Source organism: Helicoverpa zea, unplaced genomic scaffold, assembly GCF_022581195.2.
Source record: "Helicoverpa zea isolate HzStark_Cry1AcR unplaced genomic scaffold, ilHelZeax1.1 pri_000016Farrow_1_scaff_4_deb, whole genome shotgun sequence".
Lineage (NCBI taxonomy): Eukaryota > Metazoa > Arthropoda > Insecta > Lepidoptera > Noctuidae > Helicoverpa > Helicoverpa zea.
Window position 1 is genome coordinate 1 of NW_025899711.1, and position 18,474 is coordinate 18,474.

At 35.6% G+C, this 18,474-nt stretch overlaps 1 protein-coding gene across 4 annotated transcripts; it reads right to left on the bottom strand.

Annotated features, from left to right (window-relative positions):
• Positions 1 to 543: 543 nt before the first annotated feature.
• On the bottom strand, positions 544 to 11,117 carry LOC124645542 (anosmin-1). 4 transcript variants are annotated; one of them, XM_047185354.1, is made up of 10 exons: positions 10,981 to 11,117; positions 9,968 to 10,185; positions 7,732 to 7,918; positions 5,899 to 6,097; positions 4,130 to 4,314; positions 3,306 to 3,448; positions 3,079 to 3,217; positions 2,218 to 2,359; positions 1,830 to 1,908; positions 544 to 1,011 (listed from the first exon to the last, which is right to left on the bottom strand). In XM_047185354.1, the coding sequence occupies exons 2-10, from the start codon at positions 10,154 to 10,156 to the stop codon at positions 841 to 843; spliced, it is 1,434 nt and encodes a 477-aa protein (XP_047041310.1). In that variant the 5' UTR covers positions 10,157 to 10,185; positions 10,981 to 11,117; the 3' UTR covers positions 544 to 840. The 4 variants fall into 4 exon arrangements, with proteins under 4 accessions (XP_047041310.1, XP_047041308.1, XP_047041311.1 ...); XM_047185352.1 differs by having other exon boundaries at positions 10,939 to 11,117; XM_047185355.1 differs by having other exon boundaries at positions 10,978 to 11,116.
• Positions 11,118 to 18,474: the final 7,357 nt, after the last annotated feature.

The following is an 18,474-nucleotide window of genomic DNA, read 5'->3' on the forward strand; positions in this document are numbered from 1 at the left end:
AATGATCTCATTCGCGAAATTTTCCAATAAGACTTGTAAACGACACTATTGAATAACACTTAAGTTGTGAAGATAGTAAATAATAACACAATAGGTGCAGGTCAGTAAATATTAGCAAAAAGTGTGGTAATTGTAATATATTTAATTTATTTCACAAAATATTCTTTTTATTTACTTTTGACATTCTGAGGGTTGCAAATGTCCTGAGCGAACTTAGCCACAGAATGAGATATTGTCGATGCAAAATGTTGCCAGGTAAGAAAAACCAAATCTACTATTTCTTGAAAATGGTTTCACGAATCATGCTACAAAATAAATAAATAATGCTTTATTATATAAAGCATTATTATATAAAGCATTATTAAGCCATTCGTGACGAATGAAGAAGTATTATAAATGTCATGCTTGGGAATAATTTCATTACTATAGTGAACTTTTAAAAGTTTGATGTAGTGACAAAATATTTATATTTTACTGAAGAGAAAAGAAGTCTTTCTTTTTATTTAAAAAAAATCTGTGCATACAAAGAAAAAAGACAACAGGTAATTTTCAATATTTTTAATAAATAAAATGTCATAGTTTTGTTTTTTCTTAATAAACATGAAAGAGCTTTATGTTTATTTCCAAAAAAATACTGTCTACGTGTAAAAATTTATAACTGCTTACATCTACTTAAAGTAACAGTTTTTTTAAGTCCAACTTAATACTAAAAATAACGAAATTATGTTTCGGCACGTAGTTCTCTATGTCATAGTATACATAAAACAATTACTACTTATTTATCAACTATTTCCAACTTAACAGCTTGGAACACTTCAGTCGTTTTTATTATTTTTATAATCAAATGTTGTTACAATTAATCACAGTAGTATTAACTTTCCGCTTGAAATATTCACAGGCAGGAACATGTATAGATAATTCTGAGTCTGGAATTCTTACCCGTGGCATTGAATTAACATTAACCTTATAACTGCATTGATATTCCAATTCGTATAGTTCAAAGGTGGTTTGCTGAAAGAAAAAAAATATTGAAAATACAAAATAATTCGCTATAGTTTACAAACAAATGTCCCAAAATTGGTCGATAACCTAGTGGAAAGACGGAGCCCAGCCATTCCAATTAGCAGACATTTTTACTTAAAGATTTAGATAGGTAATAATTTTTATTTATGTAAGTATGTAATTGACTTTTGAAGTCATATAAATTGCATACATAGGTACTGTAATGAAAACAAAATATTTGTAGGAGTGTACGTGATAAATTACAAGCAATTTTAATATAACTGATCGAATAATATCGTCCGACTGGTGGCAATATACATACAGCATCAACTGGGAGAAACTCCGGATCCCCTTGGGGGAGAGTTTTAAACTTTAGACCTTGACATAAGCACTTTAAGCCTTGGGGAGTATTTTAGACCGAGGTGACGAAAAAAGGTATATTCCTCACCGTCCATTTATATTTATATGATTCTTTCATGCATTTTCGTTGGGAAATTTGTATATTTTACAGATCTTAACGAGGCCTATATCATTCATGTAACACCTAATGGCAACTCGGAATACACAGTATAAAATCTTTTTTAAGATAAATGTAATTTGGGGGATCAGTGCGATGTGTATGTGTAAGCACGGACTATACCAGGTTATCGTTCAGTTTTGCCCTTTCTTCGCTTTAGGTAGCTTTCTTAGTAGTGGCAACACTAAATTTTGCCGCACTTTTTAACCTGCAGCAACCTTCACACTGTTCCTAATTTAAAATTCTAGGAATTGAAATTATTGATTGAAAGGCTTGTATTTCATTTATATAAAATCTAGTTAAAAATTACCTCTGTTATAGCGCTTAGGCCTTCTGATCGTAGTTTTTTGGGATCGTTACATTTAATCGTTTTCCAGTGGACGTAATACCTGGAATTTAATAAATAGACATATGTTGGTACACATAACATTATTCAACAAGTTATTGAAATATATCTAGACTATTGTAATTTTTATTTCATACAACTAGCTTGAGTAGTCAGTAAATATAGATTTTGTTTCTTTTAGAAGCATCTTTAAAAAAGTATTTTTATTGAGGATAGGCCAGACATTTTTTTTTTTATTGTAACTTTTTCTTCAAAATGGTTCAAAATTGGGGAAAAATCGGTAGCATGATTGACCTAAACTTTTCAATAGAAGTTTCCTATCTGTGTTTCATGGAGCTAGATAGAAAATTACCTTCCAGGTTGCTCGTAAACGTTGGGAAGGGGCTGCCATCCGATTCTTGCCTTTATTTTGTGGTTGAACCACACAATTTTATGTAGGCACAACCCTTTTATCTTTTTACTGTCGCGTCTCTGAAGGGGCGCGGGGGGAGGTTCTGAAAACAAGTGAGTTCTTAAATAAGTAGCTGGATACATTTATGGTCTAATTTATTTTTTATTTCTTGGCTCAATTGAAAATCTTGGCTGCCGCAGCTACCTAGGTATTCATAAGCCAAAACGTTGTTGAACAGCAAGGGGTAGGTATTATCATGATACATGGTTTATATTATTATGAAGGTCAGATGATGAAAACTTCATAGTTGGGCTAAACAGACGATGAATTACGAAAGAATTTGGACTCCCGCCCGCACGAACGAGAAATGATAAGAAGTGTTGTTGGGCCAGATGATGAAGAATGTTTAGAGAAAAATATTTGGTAAGTCGGCGAAACCAGAGAGTAGGTATCTACGGCTTATAGTATCGCAGTTTAATCGCGTGCCTTAAGGCCTACATTCTCTTAACCCTTTCAATTTGTAATTCAGCGGCGGAATGACTACTTAAATTATTTAGATGGCGCGCCAAAGCACTTCGTTATGTACTACATCCATTGGAGAATAGAACTAGGTCGCTGCTGCCACGTTCCACGAATCTGGTTGAATTTTTAACTGTTTCGATTGTATTTTGTTTATCAGGTAAGCACTAGCTGGGTTAGGTTTTAATCGCGTCCCTAGAGAACTCGAGTGTATAAGCTACCTAATTTAAATTTCAACGTTAATGAACGTGGGATATGCTTATTTGGTTGGGCCTGCGGGTTCAGAATAATGTCTTTATTTACGTGTTAAGCTTGTGGTGTTGTAGAAAATAGATGCCTTGTCGCTGCGAAGTTTTCCCAGACCAAATTGACTGATGGTTTGCACTTGTAAGAAATACATTGAGTTTGGTTGCAAGTCCTTGATTTCTATGAAGTTTTGGTCCTGAAACAAAAGACAACAGTCATTAAATAACCATCAGTAGCTATGGTGCGTTTTATTACAATCGAAGACCTTCTCTTGTCTGCCGTACCTTAGGCACCGTTTGGTGGTTGACGAGCACTGAATCCAGTTCTCCTCCCAACCCCTTAACTCGCCTACTCCAAAACACCTTATACCTCATCACTGGCAAGTCTGAATGTGGCTCCTTCCATTCCAGTCTTACGGTAACAGTGCCTGGAAAAATAATAAAAATCTGAGATTGTACGAAAATAAACAGAAAAAATCTGCTGCCTTTATTGTAAGAAGTTGCCTTCACCGTTCCTATCATAATAAATCCGATGAAATTCCGGGAACAAGATAATTTTTCCTCTTACTTTCAGAATCTTCAGCGTAAAAGAATTTCGAGAAAGCGTAGGTATGTTTCAAGAGATTATATTATTTTTATTCACGTTGGTTCAATAGTAGGATAAACATCACACAAAGGGCCTACTATCGAATAATGCCGATTTGTCTCAGGCGATGGTTTGGTCAGATCTTGTCCAAATATAGGGTGATTGTGTCGTCGTGTGCGTTGTTCCGGTCTATTAGATATCCACTCTTGCGAAAGGGGTAATCAAAATGCCAATAGTCGATTGGCACGTGAGCTTCTACAAATATTTCGAGACCCGATTACGTAAATTGTTCGAACTTAGTCTTGACCTACCTATAATAGCAGAAACGATTTGGTACCTACCTCAATGGTTAGGAACATATTCCTACTCTAGATAAACACTATTACACAAGATACAATGCCATTTTTTTTTCCGATTTCCATTTCCCATAATCAGACATCGAACATACCATATACCACGCTTGCTCAATATGGGTTGGTATTTTTTTTTAACTTACACATAGTTATTTTTTCACGGCACTTACCATTCTCCTCTCGAACAGGTTTAACTTTAAGTTTCTTCGGCGACGGCGGCGGGCGAGGACCTCGCCTTGGCGTGAAGGCAGGACTAGGTGCTGAGAATCCTCGCGTGCCAGAAGCACTGACCGCTGCCACTCGGAACCGATACCAACGGCCCGGTTTCAAGGCATTTCGAAGTGATACCTTGGTCCTGCAGAGAAAATAAAGAGGGTAAACGTTGTGAAGGTTATCCTTCTTTGTGGACTTGTTGGGGGACTGTTTTGTAAACAATATTTAAAACGAATATGTTAAGCATTGCCATACTAGTCAGTCCCCTTGGACTTGCTTCAAAACATCAAGCTGCACAACAAGTTAAGTGCCAAAATGTGTCCATCTCAGGAAACAATGTGCAGTTACAATGCTGTACAACGCATAAGTACCCTACCTGAGTACAAAACATCCATTGTAAGACAAAGTATAGAACTCATATGTTTATTTTAAAGCCGATAAAATAATCCCGGATATGACTAATGCTATCATAACATTACCTACAAAGACAAAGCATCTCTATTAAAAGAAAGCCGAGGTATGTTTCCCCTTATTTTATTCTCTTCGTGTATTGTTTGAAATGGTTCCTTGTTCTAACTAATTAACAATATTGTCTAGTTTTTGTAGTCTTAGCACTTAAAGAGCTGACAAAGAGACAAGAAACATTAGTTTATTAAAGGTACTAGCTCAGCGTGGGAACCGCGTAAACTGTCGTCACTGCTTTTCACTTAACTTTTTTCAATTGCTGTAATTTATTGATAAAATAATTGTTGTAAGGATAAAAGATTTTCTAAATACTTTTCAATGTTGTAAATAGGAATAATATGACTAGGAATAATAGGTGACTTGTGAATAAAAGGCCTTTGGGACCATCAACCGTACTCTCGTCATTACTTTAGGCACCAATCGTTTATTTAGGACATTTAGGACAATTCCGAGACTATGAGCGTTAATAAATGTTCTTTGTAGGTATTTCTATCACCTAATTATCTTTAATGTTATAGACCTTCTCAAAGGAACTTTCATACCCAATCAAGTAAACGGAAATGATCTTCGATATCGTGATTTTTTATAATGTTAGTACAAGTCCATAGAAAGGTAATTGGGTCGACACACCAAATTTTATGCATAACATTTTTATTGTCAAATTGTTCTTATTGGTTGCATAATTCTGTAATATTTCAGTTATGTGAATGTAACGTTATCGTCCATTAACTAAGTGTGACTTGTTGCTATAAACTAGATCTTGTTCGTACATAATAGAGTATTCGATCACTTTCTACTTCGCGCTGGGCGATCGCGTGACATAACGTTATACATAATGAAAATTGAAATGGATATTTTGAATAGGTACAACACATTTTCCTACTATTGAGAATGGAAAATGGATTAGATATTTTCAGAAATAACAGCAGTCTGAGATTCCTATAATATCTAAGCAGTTACAGACAACTTGGCAACGCTGCCAACCTTTTGGGTACATTACCTAGTGACAGTGAATTTTTTGATGCCATTTATCACTTTTAAGGTGTATAAGTTCATTTTAAGTTACATTTGTCTATGTTCAAAATAAACTTGTGTTATATCGTTTTCTAAAATGGCATGTCTTCTTTTTTGGATTCAAGCGATTCTCAGTTAGATCCAGTTTCCTATGATCAACAGCAAACCGCCTAAGATTGTATACACATGTCTCTATCATCGAGTCCTTCATCACATGATAGAGTTAAAAAGGCTACCATTCACTTACTTATTCGTCCTCAACAATAAATTCCAGTCTCCTAATCTCACTTCTTCATACTTTGGTCCCAGATGGTGTTGTTCCTCTAGAACATAGAAGACGGGACCAGGGACCGCCCTTGCCACATCCCCCACACCGCTAGACCATCTGATGACAACTGCTCGTTTCTTCTCTTTGGGTTCTCCTATGACTGGCATGGCTGGGAGTCCTGGGGAAAAAACACGGGATTATATTAGGATCTTTTGATTCTCTGATGTTTTATACGTATTGACTAACTGGAGGCAAGGTTTATATTGACAATACCCGTTTTAAATTCTAATATTTTTGAGTAGGTTTCTCCTTCGATTGTAACTGAAATAGCATCAGACGTGTTTATAATAAATACATCATAGAGTATATAAGTTACTTGATAAATTGAATCATACACACTTTAATGTAGGTACTGAAAAAGCCTTCATCACTAATGATGTTCTAGATAATAACACTAATATACTTAGAACATTATGAACAACAAAAACTGGCGCCTCTCCATTAACGTTTTTTGTGGCGCCTCTATATTTTTTTAATCTTCATTCGGTAGGCGTTCTATATTAAGAATGATTTATGATTTCAGGCTATGAATGAGTGTTTACAACCTATCCTAACAAAAATATCTATATCTAAGGGATAATAATTACCTAATTAAGTTTATGGAAAAAAAAAATACTGCCCCCTATTAGTTGACTTTGTAAGTTTTTAAGAGAGGGCACCAAAGCTATATCCATCTTGTGCCTTACAGCAATAAGAATCTTGTACCTTACAGTAATAAGAAAAGAAAATTGTTATTGAAAGATAATTCAAGCTATACTCTTAGAACCAATAGACTACCTGTCAGAAATAGAGTGAGGAGGAGTATCGGAGAAATAAAAACCAATAGCAAAGCATTGAGCTTAGTTATAAAATATATAACCAAGCTCAATGTTTCTCTATTTCTCCGCACCGCACCCTGGCTAAACCTCTGTTTACAGGCAGCCTTAAAGCTACGATACATATTGTCACGAGTATTCCTACCAGCCCAGCTTGAATTTTCTTTCCCATATTATGTGATTTATGCCGGCAGCATGCAAACCATAACCATAACCATAACCCTAGCCGGCATGCCCCTACCAGTTTGCTCCGACTTCCGGTACCTTGGTTCACTCGTCCAAAGTGACGGTGAGGTGAACAGGGACGTTACGCATCGGATCAATACTGGATGGATGAAGTGGCGACAGGTAACTAGCGCTATTTGTGACCCGCGGATGCCCCTCAAACTGAAGGGCAAAATTTACAAATCCGTCATTAGACCTGTCGTCCTGTATGGATCGGAGTGTTGGGCATTGAAAAAGACGGACGAGAAGAGAGTGCATGTAACAGAAATGAGAATGCTGAGATGGATGTGTGGTGTTACAAGAATGGATAAAGTGAGGAATGATTACATTAGAGGAAGTCTGAAAGTAGCGCCAGTTACAGAAAAGATGAGAAGTAGAAGATTGTCGTGGTATGGACATGTAATGAGGAGGGATGATACGCATGCAACAAAGTGTGTGCTAAGTATGAATGTAGATGGATGGAGAGGAAGAGGAAGACCTAAGAAAAGATGGATGGATTGCCTGAAAGATGATATGAATAGGAAGGGAGTGAGTGTCAGTATGACGAGTGACAGGGGAAAATGGAAGAAAATGACATATTGCGCCGACCCCAAGTAATATTTGGGAACAGGGCAGGAGAAAGAAGATGCCGGCAGCATGCAGATCAGTATAAAACCACTGCCGCGGACACTATCTGTCTGTAGTAACTTTCTAGCCAGTTGAAGTGCTTTACCAGGAACAGTCAAGAGATCCACAGGTTCGCTGCACGTAGACCCGCAGGAATGACGGCAGCATCTTTGCGTGCCATCACACTGAGCATCAGAGTTACATGCCTCCACACACGCCGCTTCCCACTTCGGCGTGTCTGATATTGGACACGTGCCCGGCTTCTCCTCGTGTGTCCGGCATTGTGATTTGCACTGGGGATACAGATTTTGTGAGAAATCGTTTGATTACTACCCTTTTAAAAAAGAGCAATGCACGTTAAATTTTTATATTAAGTTCTCGTCCAATGTTACTGACCAAGTAAATGACTTGTCTAAATGGATCTTCAAGTATTGGAATGGTTTCATCTGTGATGAGCGCATTATAATTTTCAAAAGTCAAAACATAGCACTATGTATTAGTATCTATAGATGGCTGATACTGAACTTGTTTCAAGAGTAGTTAAAGATTTAATGATAGCAGAGGTCAATGCAGCCGCAAGTCATGGTTAAGACTGAAATGAGTTTGCATCAAAATGATGCCATGATTCTAAGAGCACTTGCACTGTATTCAAAAACTATTTTTAAACCAGACAGTATTGTTTAAAGTAGGAATACGTTTGTTAGGTTTTTTCTGCACTGTCTGGAAGTATTGTAATGTTCTTCTATAGCGGACAGGTCTCGCCACTTAGTGAATAGGGGCATTCATTTAGTAAACTTCTGTTACTTCAAACTCATTAGTATCTTCAGATAATTAGCGTGCCCACGGTAGTAACCAACTAAGAATTCCATTGAACTGCACTTATTCATGGTTGACGTGTTAATTTTATACTGCGCATGTAGAATTTCGCTGTACTACGATGTACTACATTTGACAGACCTTTACGTGTTTTCAAAACAAAGGGTCATAGAAAACTATCTAAATAAGAATAGGCAGCAGTTATCATTGTTAGAAAGAGGAAGTCTTTAGCAATAATCTCTGTAGCCTTTCAGAGTTCAGTAAAATCAAAGTTTTGCCTAAACAAACCAGGATGTGCCTACTGATTAAAATTTACCAGGACAGACCATGATTCTGATGAAATCTTTACGGTTGTTCACGTTTGTGTTCTAGTAGTAGTTTTATGACAGCTCGTAAACAGGTCGGCAAAACGTATTAAAATTATCTCAGGTCAACTGCGGTTGACTTGTGAAAAAATCTAGCTTAGGATTCGAGCTCGTTAACTCCCGACATACGGCGCAATCAGAATGCGACTGTCTTTTGTTCTACATGTCGTCGCACACAATTTTTTGCCCTGACACAAGCCCGTATAATTCCTTTTTGCGGTGCTCGAATTAGCACATTGTGCCCTTTTCAGGCCACAGCCAGTTGTGCTCTGGTTATATAACACTCGAGCCGCGGGATTATTATGTATTTATTTTTGCTAACTACTCGTTGCAATCTTGATCTTGATTGTATTTTGTTTTACGTTCCTTTTCTTCTTTTTTTTCATTGCGTTTATATCTGTTCCGAGAACTTGTTAAATCGTGATCTCAGTGACAGCTATCTTGGCAAACTTTTTTTTTTGATTTAGCTTAAATACCGCGTCGTATGCGTAACGTATTTTTTGTGGATTAACATAAACATGCAATCGTGACTATCTAGAACCACTTGATCGTTTCGGCTCAATGAACCTATAAGTGTGCCTATGACACTTTTGAGCACCTATTTATTTCGCGGTTTCGAGGCAAACTGGGTTTTCCCTGCTTCATAAATCATTGCATTGATTGTTTATTACGATTTCCTTATTGCTGTGTTTGTAGATTGATCTAGATAAGTTAATTGAATGAAGTTCTAATTTATTACTAAGGATTTAATTAAGCTTGAGTACTTATATTCTTGTTAAGTCAGAAGTTCTTTTCTATTAAGGATACACTTGGGTATATATCTATTTCAAGCTTTTTACACCAAAAATTATAGTTAATATTGTTTACGTTGCTTCGTCCTATAAACTATGTTGAGTTAGTCATTAATCAAACCTTGTATAAGCTTTAACTAAGCTGCTTTGAAACTATCATAAATTATTTTCAGCATAGAATGACCGAGCCCGATTTGTTGCAACCTAAGCAACTTAAATAATTCCTAAGTACGTCATCTCTTTTTCCACCCTTCAAATCTTTGACATTCTTATTCTCACGTTTGTTAAATATCAATCCTTTTCAGCACATCTCTTTCAATTAATTGTTTCCAACACGATTGTTATAAAAATAATCACAGTGTTCACTTACCAGCGGCTTCTCCTCCTTACTCATGTCAAAGCACTTCAAATCACATCTGATCTTGTATAATGTGTTTGATTGCATTCTTGAATACCGCCGCGTCCTCGATAGGACCATTGGCATCAGAGACACCGCTATTAGCATCACTAACACTTTTGTATACATCTTTACTGTCTTATTTAAACCACTTTTGTTCATGTATGTACTTCAGTCCATCAAGCGTACATCTGAAAATTTCGATTGTTTACGTATTTGTCATTTGTTTTTATCAAACGTTAGGTGCTTTGAATTGTTCTTTTCAAATCTGTTATTGTTTTTTGTATTACCAAATCGTATTACGAATCGATGAATGAAATTACGTTTTTTTCGTTCGCCGGAAACTATTAGTTTCTTCGAAATGATTTCGGCAACCGCCAAATTCAAATGAACTGTTATTAAGTTAGCTTTTTCATCATTCTGGGCGTGTAAGATTATTGTTTATAGTTCGCGAGTCAAAAAAAAGTTAGTATCAATGTATTCTTTATGTTCAATTATTTGCACAGTATTTCATTAACAAGATACTCTTTATAAATTGGGTAAAAAATCGAAAAAGGGGTTATCATTTAATGATAACCATTAGATGAACCAACAAAGAAAATAAAACAAATGAGCAACTGTTACGAATTAATTAGGTTCACTATGTAAACAATTTACACCACCAATGTAGCGTGCATTTAAATGAAAACTTTCTCTATGATAGTTATGTAAAATAATTGTTCTTTACCGGAATTTAATGATCGTGTCAGAATTCCTATAGCCATTGAACACTATCTGTCGGCCACTATAAAACTTGATCTAATGGTTTATTTCTCTGTAGCGGTCTCTTATATAGACAAGATCCATCCGCATAATACTTAATGAAACAAAAACAATGCACCAACTGTTTGACATACAAGTAAAAGTAAAACCATTAAACAATTGAGCGGTTCCCATCCCATTACCTTCATTGAAACTAAACAAAACACTAGAATATCGCTAACCACCTCAGCAAATCGATCATGAATACGAGAATCGATTAGAACCGTAACATTTCGAGTCCTTCCGAACTTGTGTCATTGACCTCGGGGGTTTTTGGAAAATACATTTGCAGTTCGCGAGTGTATCGTTTGAAATGCGCGGTAATACTGGCCGGCGTGCGCGCATACCCGACCGATCCGTGCCTCGGCTTCATTAATACACATCGATGATGCTTTCCTGTGTCTACGTCGATGACGGAAGGCTGCTTTTACCGAGCCGGTTTCCTAATTAAAAAAATATACGTGGTCTTCCTGGAGCACACAGTTTACTATTCGAGCGTCGTCATTAAGTCTACTTGTGTTTCGTGCATTGTAAATAGTCGCTGTAATTGCACGCCCATCTGATTGTATGTTAAGTTGGACTGTAATGAACGCTATTGTCGCCACTTATAGCGTATATTTTAGCGTTAACAATTACGATTTAACGAGAGTTTGTAATTTATTGTTATGACTGTTTTAATTTATAATTTTAATTTATTTGCTCCAATTCCGTCCAGCTTAAACACGAATGTTATACTGACCCATTTTAAAAGTTAATATTTACGCGTGTTTGGATTAATGACGCAGATTAAAGCCAATTTCTTTCCTACTATTAACATAAATAAATTCCGAAGTTGAACGCCGCTCTCTTGTGAGACAACCTTAACCCAATAATCTGGCGCTTCTAAGAACAGCGTTCACGCGACTTCACCGAATCGAACCAAAACAATCGATTTAATTAGGTTCGTCTTTAAAAAGCTAATAAAACAAAATGGCGAAGATAAATCGTTCACAAAGAAGCTGAGGAATCAACGACCGGTTGATTGCTCTGTGCGCTCGCGCCGGATGCCCTTCAAGAGCTTAATTAGAGTTGCAATACATATACCTAAGTACCATGTTGGTATCGAGATTAAAAATGTGCTCTCTCTAGATAGATCCCCGCAATTACGTAGGATAACGAACAACAAAATAAGTTCATGAGCCATGAGCCATAAATCATGTGAAGATTTCTATTTCAAGAATAGAGAACTATGGATAGAAAAATATGTTATCCAATGTTATGGCTGTGTTGGTAATAACTAACTAGCTGTAGGATGACGCAGTTTTTTGTATATTATATATCTATGCCTACTTTTTCGTTAGAATACCCCGTATACTTATGAATGGAAACAAAACACACGTTGGCAAGTAACAGGCAGATACACAATCAACAATAGTCGGTTTTTGATTTTCTCTACTATTAAACACTTATTATAATTTTCAGAACTACTAACTGTTAATTAATGACTGGGTACGATTAACTAATTCTGAACTCCGATTACTTTGGCCACAAGCGTACGAGCCCATTGGCATAATGTCTCACTATGACTATACGTTTGTAATTTCAATTGTCACAGTGGTCAGATTTTACCACACGAATTACAAACTGCCAAACGTTACGACTATTGTATTGGAATTAGAACAATAGACTGCTCAAGCATCGTTTTGTAATTAAGGAAGGACGTTATTTACATACCTCAGTGAGTATGTAGGTATGTGTAATTCGTGTGGTTCGGACTACTTATAATAGACATTCATTAATACAGGTTTTGAATCAGTTGAGTATCCTCTCCAACATCTTGCTCTTGCTTTAAAGCAATAATATAAGCAGAGGGAACTGCCACGTTTGTCTAGTTGTTGCAAGCGCGGCTGCTCCCGGGTAGGGCCGAAATCACTTTGTGGCTTTTAGAAACTCACACAAAACAGCCTGGAGCCTGGAAGGTGACGATTGATACACCCATGAATCGGAGAGCCCGTAAATGTCGGTTTCGCATTGCCGTCCCATCGAGCTATGAGAGCGAAGGAATAGTGAGTGCACCTGTGTCTGCGCAAATTCTTGTGCGCCATAATATTTCCTGCGCAGTTGACCAATCTCCTTGTATGATAACAGCCGCCTTAGCTGATAATTGGCCTTAGCTGGACAGTTAGTTCCAAATCTGCTTCTATGTCTGCGTATATGCAGCTGTGCACTACGTCGCTGTCTGCGCAAATTGAGAAGGCTTAGATGTCTATCACAATAATAGTAAACAAACATTCAAAATAATACATAATAAAAAATAAACAAACCTTTAAGAAAAATAAAACAAGAGCTCATTCAGTATAATATATAACGCTCATTCATACATCTTTCTTTAAATATGAATTGCATGGAAATATCTACTATAGTTAGTGTGAATTAAATTTGGTTAACTTATTATTTTTTGTCTGCCATGACGTCTGTTTTCAGGTAGGCTAATAAGTTATATCTAAAAATAGGTTGTTACACGTGTACACAATTTCAGAAAGGCAAAAATGCAAAAAAAAAAACGTAGAAAAACGTAAAAAAAATACAGTCTGGAGTGTTGTACTCATATTTCATTGAGAACAAGTTCAAGGTACTTAATTAAAATAATTACTGAAACGTCTCGCTTGTAAACTGACATTAAAAGTACAAGAACATAAATATATTTTTATAGCTAAACGTGCAAATAACCTTCGGTGGCTCAATTTGTACGTGAAAAAGCAATAAAATGCTGATATTTATTTACTAAAACGGAGCTTCGCCATTACTCGGTTAAGATAATGTTATGGCGACCGTAAACTCATAGAAGATAAATTGAAGTCTTTAAAATCGATTCTCTTTCGAATTATTGCTTGAGAAATAATTATGAGGCAGTTACGACTGAATGTGGGTTTGTGTTAGTTCAGTTCATTGATATAATACCTAAGGTCAATTTATTCCCTAGGATTTTTGGAAATGATGCATATATGCATGCTATAGCCAGAAGACACGACTAGGTATGTGGAAATTAGTGCAGAGAACTAAGTCCCTGCTTACTATTGTGTATTAATTATATTGTTTGTATACCTAACTGAGATCCATACATTAGTATGGATCTCAGTTAAGTATTTGAAGAAATACGTTCTATTATATTTTATTATATAATATTTTTAATTTCCCATGTAAAAAAAAACTGACAGATCTAATCGAAATAGCAGCATGTCCTCATCAAATAACGAAAAGATTAAAAAGCTTCAATTTTATAAGATGGACATGATTTTAATTGCTCTCCAATATCTTAATTGACTGCTAATTCTAGACAGTTGCAACGGTCTCAATAATATATAAGTACCGTAAAGATATCTCGCTTTTATCTAGATGTTAATTAACGGAACCTACTACTAGGAACGTGGATTCAATTAAAACCGTGTTTAAAATCAACCTGTCTTACATCATTAGATAAACGAACGTAACGCATTACCAAATAATATTCATTCAGGTAGAAAAACACCTAGAATCTTGTGTAACTAAATGTATAAGGGCTCCACCATACTAACCTATATGTCTAACGTAAGTTTTCATAGAAGTGTGCGCATTTTGCATGTCTTTTTCAATTTAGTGAACGCAGAGCTTTGACGTCGGCGTCGCCTAAAAACAAAAACGAAACGTTTGACATCCAGGCTACGTTCAAATTTCATTGAAAACTGTACTGCCAGTAACTATTATATAATCTGTGGTACTGCCATGAAGAACAAAATGACGAGCGGATATGTCATAACGGAAAATCTCGTCGCCAAATGCGGGTGTTCGGGGACGAGAAACGCTTATCTCCACCCTTATACGTCTTTTTTGGAACATTTTCTGTAATAATTAAAAATTTACAGCTGTCTCAAAGAACCCGGACGCGTTAGTTCACTCGTAACTAATCGGATCGGGCCACAAGCCCCACGTATTTGACCAAAGCGGATTCGTCTGAGCTACCTACCTTATGACATCTCCACTAATCTTTCCTTACTCCATGATTACTGCACAAACGTCAGTCTAAATGGGACCTAAATCCTACTTGCTGATCTACTAGTGTATACGATTTAGTTCTTTCAGTTATGACTGTTACGCACGAAACTCTTGCGCAATGTAAGTGCTTATGAAAGTACAAAAAAATGGATTAATCGTTACAATTTGTATCAGTTTTTACATCCGCGTACTGAAAACGTTTATCGAACCGTTTTTCGTGGTTCAGTTACTATCTACCTTTTTGTCCTTATTTTCAGTTAGCAATTAGTTACTTTAGAAAGGCCTTTCTTTAATTAATTTTGGTACCCAGAGTAATAAACTCTTTTCTCCGAGTTGGTATATTATTGGATTATAATGATAATTTTTCTATATTTTTAATTTAGTTACACAGACTATTGCTCTGAAACGTCCTAGACAAATGAAGTTTCATTCTAAGTAATTTCAGCATTTCTTAATTACAACACGTTAAGAACTTAAGTGCCCTAAAAAGCTCTACTTACTTATTACTTCAATTTAAGATGTTTGTGAACCGTGACCACGAAATTTATAAAGAGATCACTAGAAATTATAAAACTTTAGAATAAAAAAGGTACCTACTAATGGGACTTCATTCTTATAGAATATTTTTCAGAATTTAAGTAACATGAAAACAAGTTCTTTCACTTTTCATCGAAAGTTCTAAATGTTTTCACAGAGTTAGGAGATGCCTTGATATTTAAAAAAATAATCTATTGGTAGGTATGTGCTTTGCTTGCGTACGCACGTGTGGTTTGTGGTTTATCTTTCGCTAAGTACTGAACTCGACGGGTATTCAATGAAAATTGGTTTCTACTTCAAAAGGTCAACTGTTGTTTTATTGGTAACTCATATCATTCCTATTGTATTCCATTTTAAGTTCTATCCGGGTTCAAAATCGATTGTGGTCTCAATTCCAGTAATTCTTGAGGTTTTTATTTTGGACAAGGATATTATATTACGTCATTTATTATTTTAGTAACTTCAAAAAAGATACAATTTTAAGCTCCATAGTTAATCATAAACATGAATTTAAAATACCTAAATTAAGCTTAAATCCATAATTAATAAGCTTCCCAAAGTTAGAAGCCCACCACTACAAATCAGCAAGGCTTAGAAAAGTTTCATTTGGAGTTGAGTTTCGTGGCTTCGCTTCTCTAGCACTCATAACTAAGGCTTACGAACAAACATTTAAGGCATTCCCAAACCACTGCAAGCAATAAAAAAGCAATTGAATTGGCCATTTTCTTAATCTTTTAGTAAGAAAATGGCATTAAAAATACAAGACCATCTTTTAGTAAGTCCAATCATTATTTCAAAAAGGGCTTTTTACTTAAAAAAAAATAGGCCTGTATAATTTACTTGAGCATTCCCAGTAGCGTCATTCTATTGTTTACATATTTATTTATTTTGTATAGAAGATTCTAAAATGACCAGTTTTTACTGGAAATATTTCAAGGAAATTCGAAATTACTTTCATGTCACGGTCACGGTTTAGAATCGAATAAATTCCCGAGAGATTTCCCAGGATTTTTCTGAGAAAATCTGTTATCTTGCGTACGCTGTTGTAATCAAGTGCTCGTTATTAGCACATGCGGGTTGCCGTTTTACGCAACGTAGGTATTTTATTTTGGATTTGATATACCTATCTATCTATTGTTTAAAATCTTAAAGCAAAACCAATATTCAGTCTTGTTTGATTTCATTTGAGTCAGATGTCGCCCAACCCGTTTGATAATTGTTTGCGTTGTTATACTTACAGCAAAACACAAAAAAGATGAGTGTAAAAACTATGAAAATAAAGCCTGCTAGATACAATAATATTAAACTAAAAATAATACCGCGCATACTACAACTATCACTCTAAAAATAAATCAGAAAGATGGCGCGCATACACCTAATGCACGTCATAACTGATTCATTCAATTGATAAGAGTTCTAGACACTTAAAGATTTATCGATCGAATCAAAACTGTTTGCAAATAAATCTTTAACCTGTCTTCCAACGCCACATGAAATGGTACTGTTGAATTCATAAGATAAAGTGTTCAATAACCCCGTAGTACAATGGTATTAAAGTGTTGCAACAGATAAAAAATATGCACAGAAAATTAATTCAAAATAAAGACTCCTTGTTCCGGTAACTGCTTTGTTATCTCTTAACTGTGAAATAAATCATTGGGTTGAGAACACAGAAACCTCGTTACATGTTGAGATAAGTTACTTATTAATCGTCATGGTGATATTAATCATGTTACTTAGTAAGATTAGTGAATACAAAGTCAAAATTTTATATTGATAGCAAATATTATGATTAAGGTATTGTCTAGGTCTATTTGAAATTATCATCAATTTGGTGATAAAGAAATTATTCTAATAGCTGCAGTCAAAGCCAGTATGCAAAAGCTTCAACTAAGAAAAACGTGGTAAACCTACCTGCCTGAAAACTGGAAAACACGGTACATTAGTGCCCTTAGCACCCCTTAGCATGGTACATTTATCCCCTAAAAGTGCCCTCACCTACGTAAAACAATTGCTAATAACCAACAAACAATTTCTTCTAACAACTTATTGAACACAACAAAACAATTACCTAAACTCGCCAACGTTAATTTGTATGGCCGTTTTCATGTTTGCCGGTGTTCAAAACCAGGAACACGTAGAACTGGGAAAACGGTTTAATTACCAAGTATAACGTTATGTTAATGGGCAAACCTCGCATGACAAGCTTGGGTTACGCAATGCGTGTCTTTCATTCTTTGTTAAAACAGTTAATTACAGATCAGCTGGCTGACAATAGTTCTTGAAATTGTTTTTGTGATTAATTTTCTTCGAAGGAAAGGTATGTTATTAACTAGCGATTGCCCGGGGTTTCTTTAGGCATCTTGAGTTCTTGATGTCTTAAACTTGACTACAAGTGTTCTGGGATCTGTGTGTTTTGGTGTGAAAGTCGGAGAGATAGACATAGATACTTTCTTGTTTATAAGCATGTTTATCCAATCTTTTAAATTAGCTCAATACCTTTCTGTCAGGATCCTGTAGCTTGGACGTTGCGTTATAAATTAAAGCAAAAAATAAGGAGATTTAGTCACTTACCTACTTATTATTCGATGGAAGTAGGCTTCAAGCCAAAGTACCTCTACTTATTAGCTTTCAGTTTACTGGAAATTAACATTTTTAAAGGGCATTAAAGTAATACTTAAATGATCAGAATTTACGTCTTTAGAGACCTGGACGATTGGTAATGGGACGTTTAAATACAAAAATTGCGAAATCAAATTGTTTAAGATTATGTAATTATTTTCCGTCACCCATCTTTTAAGGTGTCCTTATATCATAACATTCATAACCATTGATAGATACATTACCAACTCAAAAGGTTGTGGGCATTATAAAACCTCTGCGGTACTATTATAATAACGTATCATTTTAGGCTTGAAGCGTAATAATGCGTATATGCTAACTAGCTCTCTATACTGAATAAGAAGGGCACCTTTACTTATGTAATTAATTGAATCTATACTAATATTATAAAGCTGAATACTTCGGTTGAACAGAATAAGTTCGATTGGCCATTTTTCGAAGACGAATATTATTATTTATTGGACACTCTTATCCGGCTTCGTGAAGTTCCATGGTACTCGTTGCGGTAT